This window comes from Rhinoderma darwinii, chromosome 5 (genome assembly GCF_050947455.1).
Source record: "Rhinoderma darwinii isolate aRhiDar2 chromosome 5, aRhiDar2.hap1, whole genome shotgun sequence".
NCBI lineage: Eukaryota > Metazoa > Chordata > Amphibia > Anura > Rhinodermatidae > Rhinoderma > Rhinoderma darwinii.
In genome coordinates, this window is record NC_134691.1 from 306,646,809 (window position 1) to 306,665,165 (window position 18,357).

The 18,357-nt window shown below is 39.0% G+C and overlaps 1 protein-coding gene across 1 annotated transcript in view; it reads right to left on the reverse strand.

The window, feature by feature from the left end:
• PTPRN2 (protein tyrosine phosphatase receptor type N2) overlaps positions 1 to 18,357 on the reverse strand; it is a 721,223-nt gene that overhangs the window by 462,297 nt on the left and 240,569 nt on the right. The window contains exons 6-9 of the mRNA XM_075827406.1: positions 11,007 to 11,442; positions 9,439 to 9,681; positions 5,159 to 5,199; positions 2,901 to 3,304 (exon numbers count right to left, since the gene is read on the reverse strand). Of these exons, the coding sequence (XP_075683521.1) occupies positions 2,901 to 3,304; positions 5,159 to 5,199; positions 9,439 to 9,681; positions 11,007 to 11,442 (1,124 nt within the window). The remainder of the gene's footprint in view (positions 1 to 2,900; positions 3,305 to 5,158; positions 5,200 to 9,438; positions 9,682 to 11,006; positions 11,443 to 18,357) is intronic.

Genomic DNA, 18,357 nt, shown 5'->3' on the forward strand with positions numbered 1-18,357 from the left:
TTTGCAGCCCGGAGGAGGTGTCTAGTTAGGGAGCGTTTATAAATGGGTAATGGCATAGGGAACATAAAAAAAAGAGCCGCCTCGGGAGAATTGGGGACCGAGACTCCAGTAACTTCTAATATTATTTTAAGGACCGCATCCCAAAAACTCTGCAAGGAGGGGTAACTCCACCAAATATGAGACATGGAGCCACCCATAGATCCACAGCGCCAACAAATGTCTGGCACGGACAGGTACCATTTATGAAGAGCAGCAGGAACCCGGTACCACCTGGAAACAATTTTGTAACTAGTTTACTGAGCCCTTATGGCTATAGAGGCTTTTTGGGAAAGGGAGAAACGTGGTATTCTATTTTTATTAATCTGGCAAACACAGAGTCCAGTTTCGGTCATGTGACAGCCCCAGTTTGCTCCTCCCTCCTGAGTGACCTGCACGGATTGCACTGTGCACGTCTCTCGGGCAGGAGAGATGGTGACGCATATACGTTCGTTGACACCCTCCGTTGTCATGTGATGTGTCAGACACATGACGCTTTCTGACGTCATTGCTAACTTCCTGGATGTCTGTGCTCCGTGCTGGATGGATGATTAATGCTGCTGTAGTTTTATTATTTGTACCACAGGTTAGTGTGATCACTCCCATTGGTCTATTGGAACATAAATACCTCTTTGTGATTCTCTGGCACTACCCCCAGATGAAGGCTTTCAGCCAAAATGCACGTCGGGGCGTGACGCCAGACAGCAATTTACTATCTCATTGGTAAGCTGCTATTATGCATCTATGACGGTTACATATGTATCTTTGTTGGACGACATTTAGTTGGTTAGACCTTTGCTACTATACTAGTATTACCATCTGATACAATAATTTGCAGGTTTAATGGGACTATTACTGTACATATCCTTTGGTCCTTGTACCATATTTACCGCTTTATAAAAATATTTTCTATGAACATACTTTCATGCTGTGGCTTCACCATTCCAGTATTTATGCCTGTTTGTAGTTTTGCCACTGTCTGGCATCCATCTATCACACTGTGGCAATCATCTTTGATAAAGATTTGAATATGCATTTTATGTTTTTGTAATAAATAAAATGTATACTTTTTATAGTATTGCTGTGTCATAGACTCTATCTTTAGGTTGGTATTATTAGGTCTTAACAGAGGCAGAGTGAAGGCTAACCTGGGGGCCTTCATTAGGCCCCTGGGTTGCCATAACAACCACCAGCACTCCACGATCGCGATGTGGGGGGGGGTGATGAGCTGTCAGAGTGATCTGCCCCCCTCTTTATAATGCCTCAGATGCTATGGTCGCGATTGACCACAGAATTTGAGGGGTTAATCGGCCAGGAACAGCGCACTCGCTGTTCCTGCCCGTTAGTTTCGGGTGTCAGCTATAATACACAGCTGACATCCACAGTGTATGGAGAAGGCTCAACGCGTGAGCCCACTCCAAACATCACTCTCCTACACCATGACGTGCAGTTACGTCATGGTGGGTGAAGGGGTTAAGGTGGATAAACTCATGATGTATTTTTACGCCACCGATTTTGCCGCAGCGAATCTGTCACATAATCTGCATATTTTAATGCTGATTTGGATGCGAATTTGCCGCAGCCTTCTCTGAATTTCACCCATTGCAACACTTTGTAAGACACGCAGATTTTGCTCTGGATTCAATATGGCCACATCCAAAGTGAATCCAGACAGATTACACTTTGCAGCCAATGACAATGGTTTATCAAGGCAAAATGTGTGGGTTTAGTTGGCTGGACATTTCTCTTTTACACAAATACATTCTGTTAAACAAGACCTCCAGTGTAAACACAACTTTCCATGTCTGCATTCCCCACCTGACTGTATACCACACTCTACACTTCTTATGTATACTCTACTTACTTATTGAACTGCTGCCTTGTTTGTGCTTTAAAAAAGCCTCCATCTTGATTCGTAGATCTCCCCAGCTTTCTCTTCATCTCTGCTTTGCTATCAATCCCATGAAGCTTCAGCACAGCATCACATGACCAGCTACAGACCATACCATTTCAGCATGTCAGTATGACATGTCAGAAGTTTGTTGAACGTTTAGTTACCCTTTAAAAGGTTAATACCATCACACACATTGATTGCATAACGCTAGGATATGTAAAAACTAAAAGAAAAGAAAAAGTATTCCAGAAATATAACTAGGCACTCTTGGGTAAGTATAAATATATGAAAAGTATTTTATTTTAAACTCCGAATATTTCAGGAAATATGAATATATACATCAAAAAAAATTTTTAAAAAATTTATGTATATATTAATATTTCCTGAAATATTCGGAGTTTAAAATAAAATACTTTTCATATATTTATACTTACCCAAGAGTGCCTAGTTATATTTCTGGAATACTTTTTCTTTTCTTTTCTTTTAGTTTTTACATATCTTTTAGCACCGTGCTATATTTATATTGCATTTTTGGGTAATTCTATTAGGTATGGTTTAGTCATAACCACATTTTGTTTTGTATAACGCTAGGATATGTCATAACTTTGATTGGTGGGGGTCCAATTGTCGAAACACCTACCAATCCTGTGGTTGAAGGGGCCGTAGCGATGTTTAAGCGATCTGGCCCCTTCTTAGGTTTTTTCCTGCACAGTGGTGCTCCTGGTCACCCGCTGTGCATGAAACTATAACATTGCCCCAGTCCCCTGCACATCCGGTGTCTGGGAGTGTCAGTCTACAGGTAAAAACAGTGCTAAAGCAACACTGTGGTCCCTTTAATCTTAGTCGGACTCCCACCGATCACAAATATCGAAGCGATATGCCATCACTTTGTGTGATTGGAATAACCCTTTAAAGAGTTTAGAGCCCAAGCCCAATAATAGTCATGGAATACTCGGTGTATAACTCTTACCGCTTTTGTGTTACGATGTAGCCATACTTGTCATTGCTGGGAGACGTCACTTGAAATGCTACTTCTTGTCCTATTTTCTTTGGTTTTTCTTCAAAAGATCTGTCATCCTGGGCATAGCTTTCCTGTACCCAGTGCTGAAGCTCTATCTCTTGCTTGGAATCAGTGTCATCTTCCGCTGACTTCTTCTGAGCTGTCAACTCTCTAGTGTACGTCTCACTTTTTACATTCTCAATCCCAGCTTTCTTTTTATCATCATCATCATCATCGTCATCATCATAGGAGGTGTAGTGGAAATCACCAAACCTTTTAAATCCTTTATCAAAAGACTCTGACATCAACTCATGTGGTATGGGGTTAACAGGAAAATCTGGAAGATTCTCTTTCTTAGCACTTATTTCTATGTCCTAAAAAAATACAATATGATTCATTTTAATATGTAAATGTGTTTAAAAGGACATACAATAAATAGAAAACATCATGTAACTCAAAGAAATTAGGATCAAAATAAGTATCACAAGTGACTCAACTTTTATGTCAACTTTAAGGGCGGGTTCACACGTGGCGGAATTTCACTTAAATTCCGCTGCGGACACTCCGCAGCGTTAATCCGCAGCGGTGCCGTTTGTCCATTGACTTACACTTTAATTTAGCAGTGTTCGTTTAGACGAGGCGTAAAATTCCGCTGCGGAGCATAGGCTGCGGAGCGGAATTTGGTGTCCGCAGCATGCTCTGTCTGTTGCGGAGCAGTGGCGGACTCATGGCGGAATTTCTCCATTGACTTCAATGGAGAGTCAAAATTCCGCAATGAAGTCCGCAGATCTTATGTGTGCTGCGGAGCGTATTGTTTTTACTACCATGACATTTCTTCATTCTGGCTGGACCTATGTATTTCTAGGTCTACAGCCAGACTGAGGAAGTCAATGGGGCTCCCGTAATGACGGGAGCGTTGCTAGGAGACGTCTGTAAATAGTCACTGTCCAGGGTGCTGAAAGAGTTACGATCGGCAGTAACTGTTTCTGCACCCGGGACAGTGACTACCGATCTCAATATACATGTATCTGTAAAAAATATATAAGTTCATACTTACCGAGAACTCCCTGCGTCTGTCTCCAGTCCGGCCTCCCAGGATGACGTTTCAGTCTAAGTGACGGCTGCAGCCAATCACAGGCCAAGCACAGGCTGCAGCGGTCACATGGACTGGTGCGTCATCCAGGGAGGTCGGGCTGGATGCCGAAAGAGGGACGCGTCACCAAGACAACGGCCGGTAAGTATGAAATTCTTTTACTTTCCCTAGGGAAAGTGCTGTCCCTTCTCTCTATCCTGCACTGATAGGGAGAAGGGAAGCACTTTTCCCGCAGTCCGCAGCAGCTAGTCCGCATCAATTTTCTGCACATTTTGTGCAGATCCGCAGCAGAATCTGCAACGCAGATTCTGTGCGGCATTGATGCGGACAGTTGCGGAGGAAATCCGCCACGTGTGGTCATGCCCTAAATGTATGTGCGTTGTTCAAACTCAGTATTGTAATAGCAGTATAAATGGATACAATACATGTAGGGTGATTTTGCACCTCCTGGATTTGATGCAGATTTTACAATTCAAGTGTATGGGGTTTTCAAAACGTGTCCACATGTAGCAGAAATATCTGTGCGGAATTCAGGGAAATCTGCAGACTTTCAAATCATAAGAAACTCAATTCATGGATTTGTTGTAGATTGCACCCATTAATTTTGGATTTGCAGTGAAATCTGCAGCAGAAAAAGGGTCCTCTTACATGGCCCAATATGGACCGTGTAAATGAGCGCTGATCAACGAGACATCTCGTTGATCGGCGCTCGTTTCCTTCTTTCACAAGAAGATATGTTTGGGGACAAGAGATCGCTACTACGATCACTTGTCCTCATACATTTCTATCATGTCGGCAGCGCATCTCCCTGTTTACACAGGGAGATGTGCTGCCGACAACGATAATATTTTCGGCATTTAAAACTAAACAATCAGCCAATGAACGAGCGTTTGCCTGATAATTGGCTCGTGTAAAAGGGCCCAAAGTCTCTTACTGTATGTTCTGTAGAATTAGATACTAGTAACTATTTTCAGAATATTATGAACCAAGAAAAATTGTAGATATGAAATTGTATAAGAAAAAATTATAGAAGGAAACTTGCCCAAATCAAATTTCAATTATATATTTATATTATTATGCAGAACATAATTTGGTTTGTCAAAGAGGAATACAAACCGATAATAATTGAATGTACCTTTATTTCATACTGTGACTGTTTCTTGTTTGTTTCCTGACCTTCAAGAAAATATAAAAAACAAATTAACAAATACAGTTCTTCACCAGGTTATCTAGATAATGATAAATGGTGATTGTTTTGGAATGTCCTTTGGAGAATGATTTACATGAGGAATATAGCATTACTTCCTGCCTATTTCATTAGCTAGCTTACTCCTATGGGTGTACTCCCATCTTAGAATGATACGGCGTATCGCTATTATATGGCATAATATTATGATCGATGACGGTTTGACCTCTGCAACCCCAGCTGATCCAGAGAACAAAGGAACTGAGGTCCCTTCAGCTTTTTCCCTCACCGGCAGGGCTAATGTCTACCTGCTGTGCAGAGAACTGCAACACATCTCAATTCTAGTGAATAGGGCTGTGTAGCTTTTCTGTGCACAGTGGGTGGCCGGTAGCGTCGTGTTCAATGGAGAATTGTTAGGAAGCCACAGCGCTTAAAGGGAACCAGTCAACAGCATTTCACCTATTAAACCAGCAATACCTGGTGGAAGTGGGTGAAAATTTTTTATGTATAACTATCTGTACCTTTAGTATTCAATTTTTTAGTGTTCCCGTGCTGTATAATAATGAGCATAAAACAGTCATATCTTAGTTTGAAAAGAGTCAGATCTTCATTCCTCAAGCCTTTCTGAGTTAACTCCACCTCCTTACTTCTGATTGACAGCTCCTCACCTGCCCCCAGCACACACGAAATACTGCGCTTGCGCATCGGTGGGTGTCCTGTTTTGATGCATGCGCACAAGGGGACACCATAGCGGCGCATGCGCAGTAACCGGATTTGAGGCTCGGACGAAGGTAGGAAAGGGTGTCGGACCATACATGACGAGATAGCATGCGCGCTATCTCAGGCGAGATTTCGTCATTCAGGACGGACCAGTTTTTGTCAGTGGATAAGAAGAGGAACGAATGAGACTGCCGGATTATTAAAATAAAAGGCGTGAAATGATTGCAGACCGTTATTTGTGGTCAGAGGAGTTGTTTAGGAGAGGAGATAACAGTAATGAACTTTTGATAGCAGCGGCCAGCGAGGGGTGAGTAGAGTTCAATAGGAGAAATGCCGGTGATGGGTTCCCTTTAAATAATGATGTGGCCTCATTATTCTGAGGGTCGATGGGGGTCCCGACAGTCAGGTGCCCACTGATCAGGAAGTAAAGATATATCCTAGCGATAATATATCCTTCTAACGGTGGGATAATTACTTTACTTAAAGAAACTATAACAATTAAACAACATAAGTAAAAGGGAAAACCTAAATATAATTCCTACCACTTTTCTGATCTGCCCTGTTCCATATTGTAGATCAAAACAAGAAATAAAGTGTTTTTAAAAAAAAATCTCTTCTGTATGTGTCTGAAGGCATCTATTTTTGCCCTTCTTTTCATTAAACAGACCCTAGTTCAAACTCTTGTTTGCTGTAGCCAGATCCAGGACAATGCATGCCAAGTCACACTGTGCCAAATTTCTTAATACAAGAGTTTGCGGACAGAAATGCAGCAGGTACATTTTGTCATTGCCTTTTATGTATACTATGCCTTTAAGAAGAATCTATCAATTCAAAATATTAAAAAATAACTATGAATGTCTTGACATGTTCTACATAATAGGAAATAAACCTATAAATAATTCCTACTCTAATGAATAAATATATTAAAATATGCAACACATATATTATACAGCCTGTAGCACCAGCTCATTGACTCTGAGGCAAATACCTGTTGTTATACAAGTTACTGAGCTGCACATCAGGAAATCAATACATTGATCGTGTAGAAAGAGATTATGTAAATATTCTTTCTGCTTCATATAAAACAGAACACACCATTTGTGCAAATTTAGTGCTTAACAACAAGTTTTCAAGGTTAGTTTCCTGCACTTTACAGCAGGAGACTATTGATTGCAGGTCACAGGTGTCAAGCGACAGACTACAAAGTGCGTTATTTATGTTGTGTTCTTAGTGTAGCGAGTAATATATAAATGTACACGTTTCGCAGATGAATGTTTTAACGTTTTTGTAATATATTATTTTATTTTTATTTTTTTTCATATTCAAAATGTTTTATTGATTTTAATACAAACAATACGAACACAATTTGGGGAGACATGTCCCCGTAATAAGAATATATTTTATTTTAATCTCTATTCTCCTTTAAGGTAGATACAGATAGATAAATTAACAGAAAATATGTGCAAAAATATTATATCAAATTTTTTTTTACCCTTTAATGACCAGAGACATTTTGAGCCACAATGATCAAAGTACAGTATGCATACAGTATATTTAATAGCTATAACTTTTTTTTTTTTTTTTGTCACTAGGCTATACAAGTGCTTTCTTTGTGCCTTTTTTCTTTAAGGCTGGTTTCCCACGTAGCGTAAACAGAATTCTGTGCAGAAATTCTGCAGCATTTACAGTAGCAGCAAAGTGAATTAGATTTACAAAATCTCAGCCACACGCTGCAGAAAACAAAGACAGAAAAGTCATGCAGAAAGTGCTCTTCAGTGCGACTTTTAACTCCGCAACATGTCAATTTATGCTGCGGGTTCTGTGTGGAGATGCTGCATGTTTGGTCCATAGATTTCAATGTGGAACATAAATTCTGCAACAGATTTGTTTTGTTGCGGTTTTTACAGCGGAAATGCAGTGAAAACACTCTGGAAATCCGCAGGTGCACATATTCTTCACTATAATCAATGTTTAACACTAAATCCGCAAGTAAAACCACTGCGGAAAAAAACAAAGAATTTCCGCAGAAATATGCTCAGCAAAAATGCACTATATGTCGGGGATTTATCTGCATTTTTTTAGATTCCGCTGCAGATATTCTGTTGCAGGAAATCCACAGCGTATCCTGTATGTCGGTTTATAACCTAAGGACAAGGCTTTATGTCCATAAAACTTTTAAAGTGCTAGAGTTATTAGGGTTACACACCAATAGCAAGAAGCCCTAATAACTTGGCAAACTTGTTCAGTATCTCATTTCAGAAACCCGACATTTAGGGTTTGCCAGCAGTTGACCCCAATATTCCATTTCCTGCCACCATGTCATGCTCACAGGGGTCCAGAAGGCTGAGCTACGAATGTGGAGTTGCTTTGAGAAGGTCCTCATACTGTAGAGCTGTATTAGTGCCCAAATACGCACAGGAGAGACATGGAGAGAACAAGGTGGCCATGCTGATGACTTTCTCATCGTCTAATAAAATAGTAGTTCTACAGGGTTAATTATGCAAAACTGAATTGCTTTTAACACTCCCTTGTGCCTGACAGTCCCTGCCTGTCGGTCATAAAAATCACCCATAACTACCTTTTTATTCAATATCAGGCAGGCACAGAGACTAATAAAGCAGATCTCCAGAGGCAGGATCCCACTAAACACTAAGGACACGTTCATACGTGGCGGAATTGCTGTGAAATTCCGTTGCGGACAGTCCGCACTGGAAATCCGCAGCAGACAGTCTGTCCATTGGTTTCCACCCCTTTTTGTTATCTTCGTGCAGATGTTGTGGACAACTCCGCTGCGGACCATGGGCTGCGGTGCGGAATTTGGTGTCCGCAGCATACACTGGCTGTTGCGGACTTGATGCGTACTTGTGGCGTAATTTCTCCATTGACTTCAATTGAGTTGCAAAATTACGCAATGAAATCCGCAGATATTATGTGTGTTGTGTTGCGGATTGCTTTATTTTTTAATGATATTTCATCATTCTGGCTGGACCTATGTGTTTTGAGGTCTATAGCCAGACTGAGATGGAATGTTTTAAAAGACAGCAGGATGTACTCTTCACCTGAATACGCAATGGCTAATCCGCAGCATTTTACTGCACATTTTAGGCAAAGGCGCAACGGAATCTGCAACGCAGATTATGTGCGGCATTGATGCGGACAGTGTCTGCAGAATTCCGTCTGAACATGCCCTTACCATACAGCCTCCTGGACCACTATAAGTATGTCCTAGGGAAGATTGAGATTTTGGTTTAAAATTGGTATAATACCAATTGCTAAAATGGGGAACTCTACCTATCCCCTGTCTCTCCTTAACAGCACTTCCGCAGGGGAGAGGAGTTGTATGGAGCGGTGGCTAAGCATGCACGGCTCCATACAACTCTATGACAGAGGTGATACATTTTTAAGACTGGAATATCCCTTTAACTGCAGTCATCCCTTCTTTTTCAGGATTTCAATGGAGTCAGGCGTCAAAAATTATTCTTTGTCTATTATATTTACATTTTCCATACCTTGAGAAGTTTTATTAATCTCTCTGTCCTCTACATGTTCTTCAGATTCATAGGGCTCAACTCTTTTAACTTCTTCTCCTCCTCTTTCAGTCTCAATTTTCCGAGCCTGAACTTGATTTCCGTCCACAATCTGAAGAGTATCGGCTATAACATCTGCTAGTTCATCCAGCTCTTTAGGGTTGAGATGATCAAAGTTAAATTTATGTTTGCCAAGCTCCTTCACAACGTTCTGGATAAATGTTTCTGTAGGAAAGAGAGGGAACACATCAGCGTTAATGTCAGATGCATGAGATTGATTCCAGATCATCTGTCATCGAAATGATTTGAACCAATCATCTGACAATAGTATAATAACTATATTTTGCACTACATGAGAGTCATTTTCTTAAGTTAACTACCGCTGCAAGACACCCACAATCTAATTTGCGTATATTAATCAAAATGGCTGCTCATAAATATACATTACGGTTCCACCCCTCTTAGACATCCAAGCGATACATTTTGGTAAGGTAGAAAAAATTAGATTTGGATAGACAAATAAATAGCCTTTGAGGGAGGAAACATTGCTATGTGAACATAAGCTCATCATCTTATAAAATACTTTTTGTAATGCTGCAATTCATACTTGTGGACCATATGATAGATAGATAGATAGATAGATAGATAGATAGATAGATAGATAGATAGATAGATAGATAGATAGATAGATAGATAGATAGATAGATAGATAGATAGATAGATAGATAGATAGATAGATAGATAGATAGATAGATAGATAGATAGATAGATAGATGATACATATGAGATGATAGATAGATAGATAGATAGATAGATAGATAGATAGATAGATAGATAGATAGATAGATAGATAGATAGATAGATAGATAGATAGATAGATAGATAGATAGATAGATAGATAGATGATACATATGAAATGATAGATGATAGATAGATAGATAGATAGATAGATAGATAGATAGATAGATAGATAGATAGATAGATAGATAGATAGATAGATAGATAGATAGATAGATAGATAGATAGATAGATAGATAGATAGATAGATAGATAGATAGATAGTTGATAGATGTTAGATAGATAGATAGATAGATAGATAGATAGATAGATAGATAGATAGATAGATAGATAGATAGATAGATAGATAGATAGATAGATAGATAGAGAGAGAGAGAGAGAGAGAGAGATAGATAGATAGATAGATAGATAGATAGATAGATAGATAGAGAGATAGATAGATAGACCCTGGTTCTATCATCTAAATTATGTTAAATAAGAATAAAATAGTAATATATATGATCACCAAAATGGCTTCCAAAGCTAATATAGTAATGAAAAACCAGATTCATTATCAGCTAGAGATAGATATATAAATAAAAATATAAATATATAGAATACTTCACCAATTATCAATTTTAGAATTTTCCTAAATACCAGACATTAAAAAAACAGGAAAGCCAATAGAGGACAAAGAACAAAGTTTATTTTCTATTAAAAGTTACGCAGTGTACAATAAGCTAAATAAATGCCTGAAAATAAAAATGCATTACCATCCACAGCACTCAACGGGTCCTTTGGGTTTTCCTGGCGAGAAGTGGATTTATAAATCAGAGCTCCAAGATTTGGCATTGACAAGATTCGAGCTCTTGGTCTCGGAAGAAAAGATTTTATCTGGTAACTATCCTCTTCATCATCTTTAGGAAGCCCTCCATCAAGTTGACTAAGTTGTGGAGTACGGTATTTATTGGCATAAAACAAAGCAAATTTTGCTTTGTCGTTTCGATTTAGGTTGTCAGGATTTTGAGACACTGACTTTTGTGCCAGGTAGGTTTTTAAAGCTGCCAGTAAAGTCTTTTTTTCAAGATCTGCTTCTGACTCTTGTGGAGGCTTCTCAACTAAAGGCTTAAGATGGACATTTGAAGGCATCTCGAGAACTTTTTGACGGGAGGCTGGAGCAAATAACAGGCCGGATTTTCCTTTTGGATTCTGAAACAATCAGTCAAGAAAGTTTAATGTTTTCAAGCGGAAAGCAAGAAATAAACTAAGAAAACATTAAGAGAAAAATAATTGTCAACATTTCTATCAGAGACAAACTCTCAATTATGGAAGGTAAATAAAGCGTCAGTAATAAATAAAAGCCAATTGGTGTTGCAGCAAATAATCTTTAATTAACAATTTTATTCCTGGATCCCAGAAGAAGCATTTGTTTATTTGTAAGAAACTTGATTTCCTGAGAGTGGAATAACATTAAAAATGGCAATCTCTTAAATTAAAGAAGTTTGTTTATGAAACTTCTAAAAATGTCATTTCCGCACACATAAAATGCATGTAACTGTCCTTATATCAGAGACTTCAGCGCAAAAGAAAACATGACAGAAGCCTTGACTTCAGGCATTAGTATCGAGCATTTCATTTACCATTGGCATAACTGTCATATGCTCCAATTTACAGGACAATTATCCAAAGGCATGGCATGGAAATGAAAATGAGTTAAGTCTTTTTTTTATAACATTTTTTAAGAAATGTAATTTGACTATTTTTGCCTAATTTTTGGGGGTCGGGGTTGCCAAGCTCTTCTTTTTACTAAGGTACCTAAAATCACAGACAGCCAACATTTTTACATACAAACTGGAAAACCTAAAATGAATGACAAGGATCATAAGATATACTGTATGTATAAAGGTCAGATACTAATATGGACCCATTAGTTGCAAAACAAAGTTACAACATATACAGATGTAGCCGTCTTTATCTTGACTTTTAACCCATTAAATACACAGTGGCTAGATCCTTTATCTTGACTTTTTCAATGACTTTCCAATGGCTTTTGTTGTGAGATATCACGCTGCAGCAAGTTATCACAGATAAAGATGGCTACATCTGTATGTCTAATTTTCATCACGGACGCTGATCCCCCTATTATTTCTAAATGGTCTGTGAATTTATAGGGAGTTGGCAACCCATCAGTCTTTATTTTCTGCTCATTCCAGTTCTGATGTGGGTGCAAAATATCAAGATCCAGCTCATAATGTAAAAATATATCAATGCTACTGTATGCACAGTATCATCCTACAAAATGTCGTCACAAGGTGCACGTGGGCCTATGAGCTTGGGAGTCATAGTGGGCCCCCTTATTGCTCAACTTCTTTCATTGACATTTTTGTCATAGCTTTTGTTGCATTTTTCGCCATGTGTTTGTGTTTTTCAGTAAAAATAACCTTAATATATTTTCCTGTGATTTTTACCAAAGAATGCAAAAAAATAATATGCCATGTGTGATCATACCCTAAGAAAGATAGAGGCAGCGGTATGCCATACATTTTGTAATTTACCCCGTTTACAGCTAGAAGAATTTTTTACGTTTTTGAATTCCCACATTTATTACTATGTCAACATAGCTGTATGAAGTTTTGTTCTTTGCAATGTTGATTCCCATAATCAACATTTATTACCTATCCACAGGATGGGTGATAAGTGTGAGATCGCTGGGGGCCCCACTACTGGGACCCCCACTGATCACTAGAATGGGGGTCCCGAGCCTCGTGTTCCTTCTAACTGCAATACGGGGAGCTTTGAATGGAACGGCGGATGATCATGTGCTCTTTTCAAAGTCTATGGGGCTGGTGGAGATGACCGAATACTTTGGCTGTTTCCATCAGTCTCACAAATACTGACTGGAATAGCAAGGCACATGCACGTCCTCTGATCCATTCAAGCACCTCCTCACCACAGGGGGTGCACTGTGAAGGAACTGGGGGCTCAGAACCTTTGTTTTAATAATTGTGAGATCCCAGCATTGTGCCGCCAGCGATCAGACATTTATCAACTTTCCTGTGGATAGGGGATAGATATTGATTCTGGGAATAACGCTTTAATTTATATAAACTTTTATAGGTTAAATGCAGAAAAAAAAAAGCAACACCAGCATTTTATTTACGCCATTTACAAATGACCATAAATAAAGTGTTTACTGTATTGTATGAGTTGTTACGGTTACAGGGTTACCAAATATGTCTATGTTAATTACTGTTTTGAGATGTTTATTTAATAAAGTATATTAAATAAAGAATCGCTTTTTCTAAAAATTATTTTTTCACCGTTACTCTTCAGTAACTTTACTGAAAAAAAATTTAACTTTTACTTTTCACCTTTCTTCTACTTATAATGTACTGGCATATAGAGATATTTATATACCAGTGCATTGTGACTGTGAAGAAGAATATTGAGCTTTTAGGCAGAGAAAGTCCTATCATATATAACAGTATAAAACCGATAAAATACCAACCAATAGGATGCAATATGAAAGTAGTGCTAAAGAGTATCACCAAATAAGCTGTAAAGCAACATTGCTAGCCATATTAGATGCACTATATTTTTTGGATCCTACATAGTAACCAAGATATACTTGGTGCATCGATCAAAAAATTGATAGAGAACCAACCCACAACAAATATGATCGACTAAGGCACAAATTCAGAGAAAGATACAAACAATTCTTTATTAAGATAAAAACATGAAACAAATAAAAATGGAAATAGGGGATGAGTCACACAGTAAAAAAGGACGTCTAATCGATCAAGAATATCAGGTATGGATATTGTGTCCACATGTATGCAGTATACATATAATATGGTAATGGAAATACGTGCATGTGATCACATAAGAAACTGTATCTAATGAGAAGCAGCACGGATTCAAGCAAGGTACATCAAATGACAACAGCACAATATCAAAAAAGTGAAATCAGGTACCGGTGGCTGTGGTGACTGTCAAGTAAGTATATAACATCAGTAAGTATATAACATCAGTAACAGTCACACATGGTTACACAGGTAGTATGAACCAAATTATGCAAAAAGTGTGCTTGAAATCAGAGGATGACCAGCAAAAAGTGAGCACAATAGAGCTTATAACTGCTACACAGGACAGAAGAGGTAAAGCAACATACCAGTGGACATGATGTAACCAGGGATTAGACGTCCCAACCCGACGCGCGTTTCGGCGATTGCCTTCGTCCGGACGAAGGCAATCGCCGAAACGCGCGTCGGGTTGGGACGTCTAATCCCTGGTTACATCATGTCCACTGGTATGTTGCTTTACCTCTTCTGTCCTGTGTAGCAGTTATAAGCTCTATTGTGCTCACTTTTTGCTGGTCATCCTCTGATTTCAAGCACACTTTTTGCATAATTTGGTTCATACTACCTGTGTAACCATGTGTGACTGTTACTGATGTTATATACTTACTGATGTTATATACTTACTTGACAGTCACCACAGCCACCGGTACCTGATTTCACTTTTTTGATATTGTGCTGTTGTCATTTGATGTACCTTGCTTGAATCCGTGCTGCTTCTCATTAGATACAGTTTCTTATGTGATCACATGCACGTATTTCCATTACCATATTATATGTATACTGCATACATGTGAACACAATATCCATACCTGATATTCTTGATCGATTAGACGTCCTTTTTTACTGTGTGACTCATCCCCTATTTCCATTTTTATTTGTTTCATGTTTTTATCTTAATAAAGAATTGTTTGTATCTTTCTCTGAATTTGTGCCTTAGTCGATCATATTTGTTGTGGGTTGGTTCTCTATATAACAGTATAGCCTGTGGCTCGCTGTTAGGGTATGTTCACACGCTGTGTTTTCAGGCGTATTTCAGGGCGTAAACGCAGCAAAATATGCCTGAAAAAATGGTAGCTGAATGCATACAAACATCTGCAATTTGAATTCAATGGGAAAAAATGTTTCGTTCAGACGTTCAGATGTTTCGTTCATGCCCCATAAAAAGGAGTATGTCACTTCTTGGAGCTGTTTTTCATTGTGTCAATGAAAAAACAGCTCAAAAAATGTCTAGAAAATACGGCTCAAATAATATTTCAACTTCAAAAACGGCTGAAAATTAGAGACTGTTTTCTCTGAAAACAGCCCGTAATATTCAGCCGTTTTTGACTCAGCGTGTGAACATACCCTCAGTGTTTCTGCCTCCCAAACATAGGACATGTGCAGGATACCTGCCGGGCGTTGGATGGCTGAACCCTTTTAATATTATATCCACCTATAAACATTAGGGTATGTGCACATGACCAATTTTCAGGCGTAATGGAGGCGTTTTAAGCCTCGAATTACGCCTGAAAAGACGGCTTCAATACGTCGGCAAACATCTGCCCATTGCTTGCAATGGGTTTGCCGATGTTCTGTGCAGACGAGCTGTCATTTTACGCGTCGCTGTCAAAAGACGGCGCGTAAAATTACGGCCGCGTCAAAGAAGTGCAGGACACTTCTTGGGACGTAATTTGAGCCGTTTTTCATTGACTCCAATGAAAACCAGCTCCAATTACGTCCGAAAAAGACACTGCAAAAAACATGCAATAACGTCTGAAATTCAGGGGCTGTTTCTCCTGAAAACAGCTCCGGAATTTCAGACGTTTTTGGCGTTGTCGTGTGCACATACCCCTAGTCTTGCAGTGCTGTAAAGTATTTTTACCATATCTACACTATCTTTAAAACTGTCAGTGCAGTGGATTGTTCTATGTTTTATACATACCAGTTACAGTGAAGGAAATAAGTATTTGATCCCTTGCTGATTTTGTAAGTTTGCCCACTGTCAAAGACATGAACAGTCTAGAATTTTTAGGCTAGGTTAATTTTACCAGTGAGAGATAGATTATATTAAAAAAAAACAGAAAATCACATAGTCAAAATTATATATATTTATTTGCATTGTGCACAGAGAAATAAGTATTTGATCCCCCACCAACCATTAAGAGTTCAGCCTCCTCCAGACCAGTTACACGCTCCAAATCAACTTGGTGCCTGCATTAAAGACAGCTGTCTTAAATGGTCACCTGTATAAAAGACTCCTGTCCACAGACTCAATTCATCAGTCTGACTCTAACCTCTACAACATGAGCAAGACCAAAGAGCTTTCTAAGGATGTCAGGGACAAGATCATAGACCTGCACAAGGCCGGAATTGGCTACAAAACCATAAGTAAGATGCTGGGTGAGAAGGAGACAACTGTTGGTGCAATAGTAAGAAAATGGAAGACATACAAAATGACTGTCAATCGACATCGATCTGGGGCTCCATGCAAAATCTCACCTCGTGGGGTATCCTTGATCCTGAGGAAGGTGAGAGCTCAGCCGAAAACTACACGGGGGGAACTTGTTAATGATCTCAAGGCAGCTGGGACCACAGTCACAAAGAAAACCATTGGTAACACATTACGCCGTAATGGATTAAAATCCTGCAGTGCCCGCAAGGTCCCCCTGCTCAAGAAGGCACATGTACAGGCCCGTCTGAAGTTTGCAAATGAACATCTGGATGATTCTGAGAGTGATTGGGAGAAGGTGCTGTGGTCAGATGAGACTAAAATTGAGCTCTTTGGCATTAACTCAACTCGCCGTGTTTGGAGGAAGAGAAATGCTGCCTATGACCCATAGAACACCGTCCCCACTGTCAAGCATGGAGGTGGAAACATTATGTTTTGGGGGTGTTTCTCTGCTAAGGGCACAGGACTACTTCACCGCATCAATGGGAGAATGGATGGAGCCATGTACCGTCAAATCCTGAGTGACAACCTCCTTCCCTCCTCCAGGACATTAAAAATGGCTCGTGGCTGGGTCTTCCAGCACGACAATGACCCGAAACATACAGCCAAGGCAACAAAGGAGTGGCTCAAAAAGAAGCACATTAAGGTCATGGAGTGGCCTAGCCAGTCTCCAGACCTTAATCCCATCGAAAACTTATGGAGGGAGCTGAAGATCCAAGTTGCCAAGCAACAGCCTCGAAATCTTAATGATTTACAGATGATCTGCAAAGAGGAGTGGGCCAAAATTCCATCTAACATGTGTGCAAACCTCATCATCAACTACAAAAAACATCTGACTGCTGTGCTTGCCAACAAGGGTTTTGCCACCAAGTATTAAGTCTTGTTTGCCAAAGGGATCAAATACTTATTTCTCTGTGCACAATGCAAATAAATATATATATAATTTTGACTATGTGATTTTCTGTTTTGTTTTTTTTTATATAATCTATCTCTCACTTGTAAAATTAACCTAGCCTAAAAATTCTAGACTGTTCATGTCTTTGACAGTGGGCAAACTTACAAAATCAGCAAGGGATCAAATACTTATTTCCTTCACTGTAATTAGCAAAGATTACATTAAATATTGTTTTTCTTTGAAAAATGCTACTGATGATGTCAAAATGCAAAGTCCCAACAGGTTATTTGTCTTTTTTTAAGTATAATTGTAAACTAGCATGAGCTAAATTATGTTTATTTTTGAAGATTTTTGGGTTATATGGACCATAAGTCAACAAATAGAAGGCACAAATATAAAATGGTATAACTTATCAGTGTAGATCACTGGCATGGAGAGACTTGTGTATTGGTTATCATTTTATAGCATTACATTTGACCTTTAGAACGATATTTACTGTTTGACAAAGCAGTTACTTTTCAGAACAGATCAATAATATATAAAGAGTAAAAATACAGCGAGATTCTAACAAGAACTCAAAATGAGGACAGATTGACATAAGCCAAAAAGCCCTGAGTATTTTTTCACATAATGCCTCCTTTTACTAGATTTTGGAGACTGCGCTCTAAAAGGTCAGAAAAAGATTACTTTTTATTTTATTTTTTTTAATTAATGTGACAATCAATATGTTTGTGTCCTGCACAAACATTTGCAGCAGAGATGTTCTCTGCTTAACCCATTATTAACAGTCCAAGCAAAGAGTCATGTGCATTGAGCTGTACGGTGGAACACAGGGAGCCTAAAACTGTGTAATATGGAGCCATTGGCCCACTGATTGCCACTGTATGGTACCTCCGTATGGCACCTTGTTATGGAGTAATTTAATGCTTGCAGGGAAGATT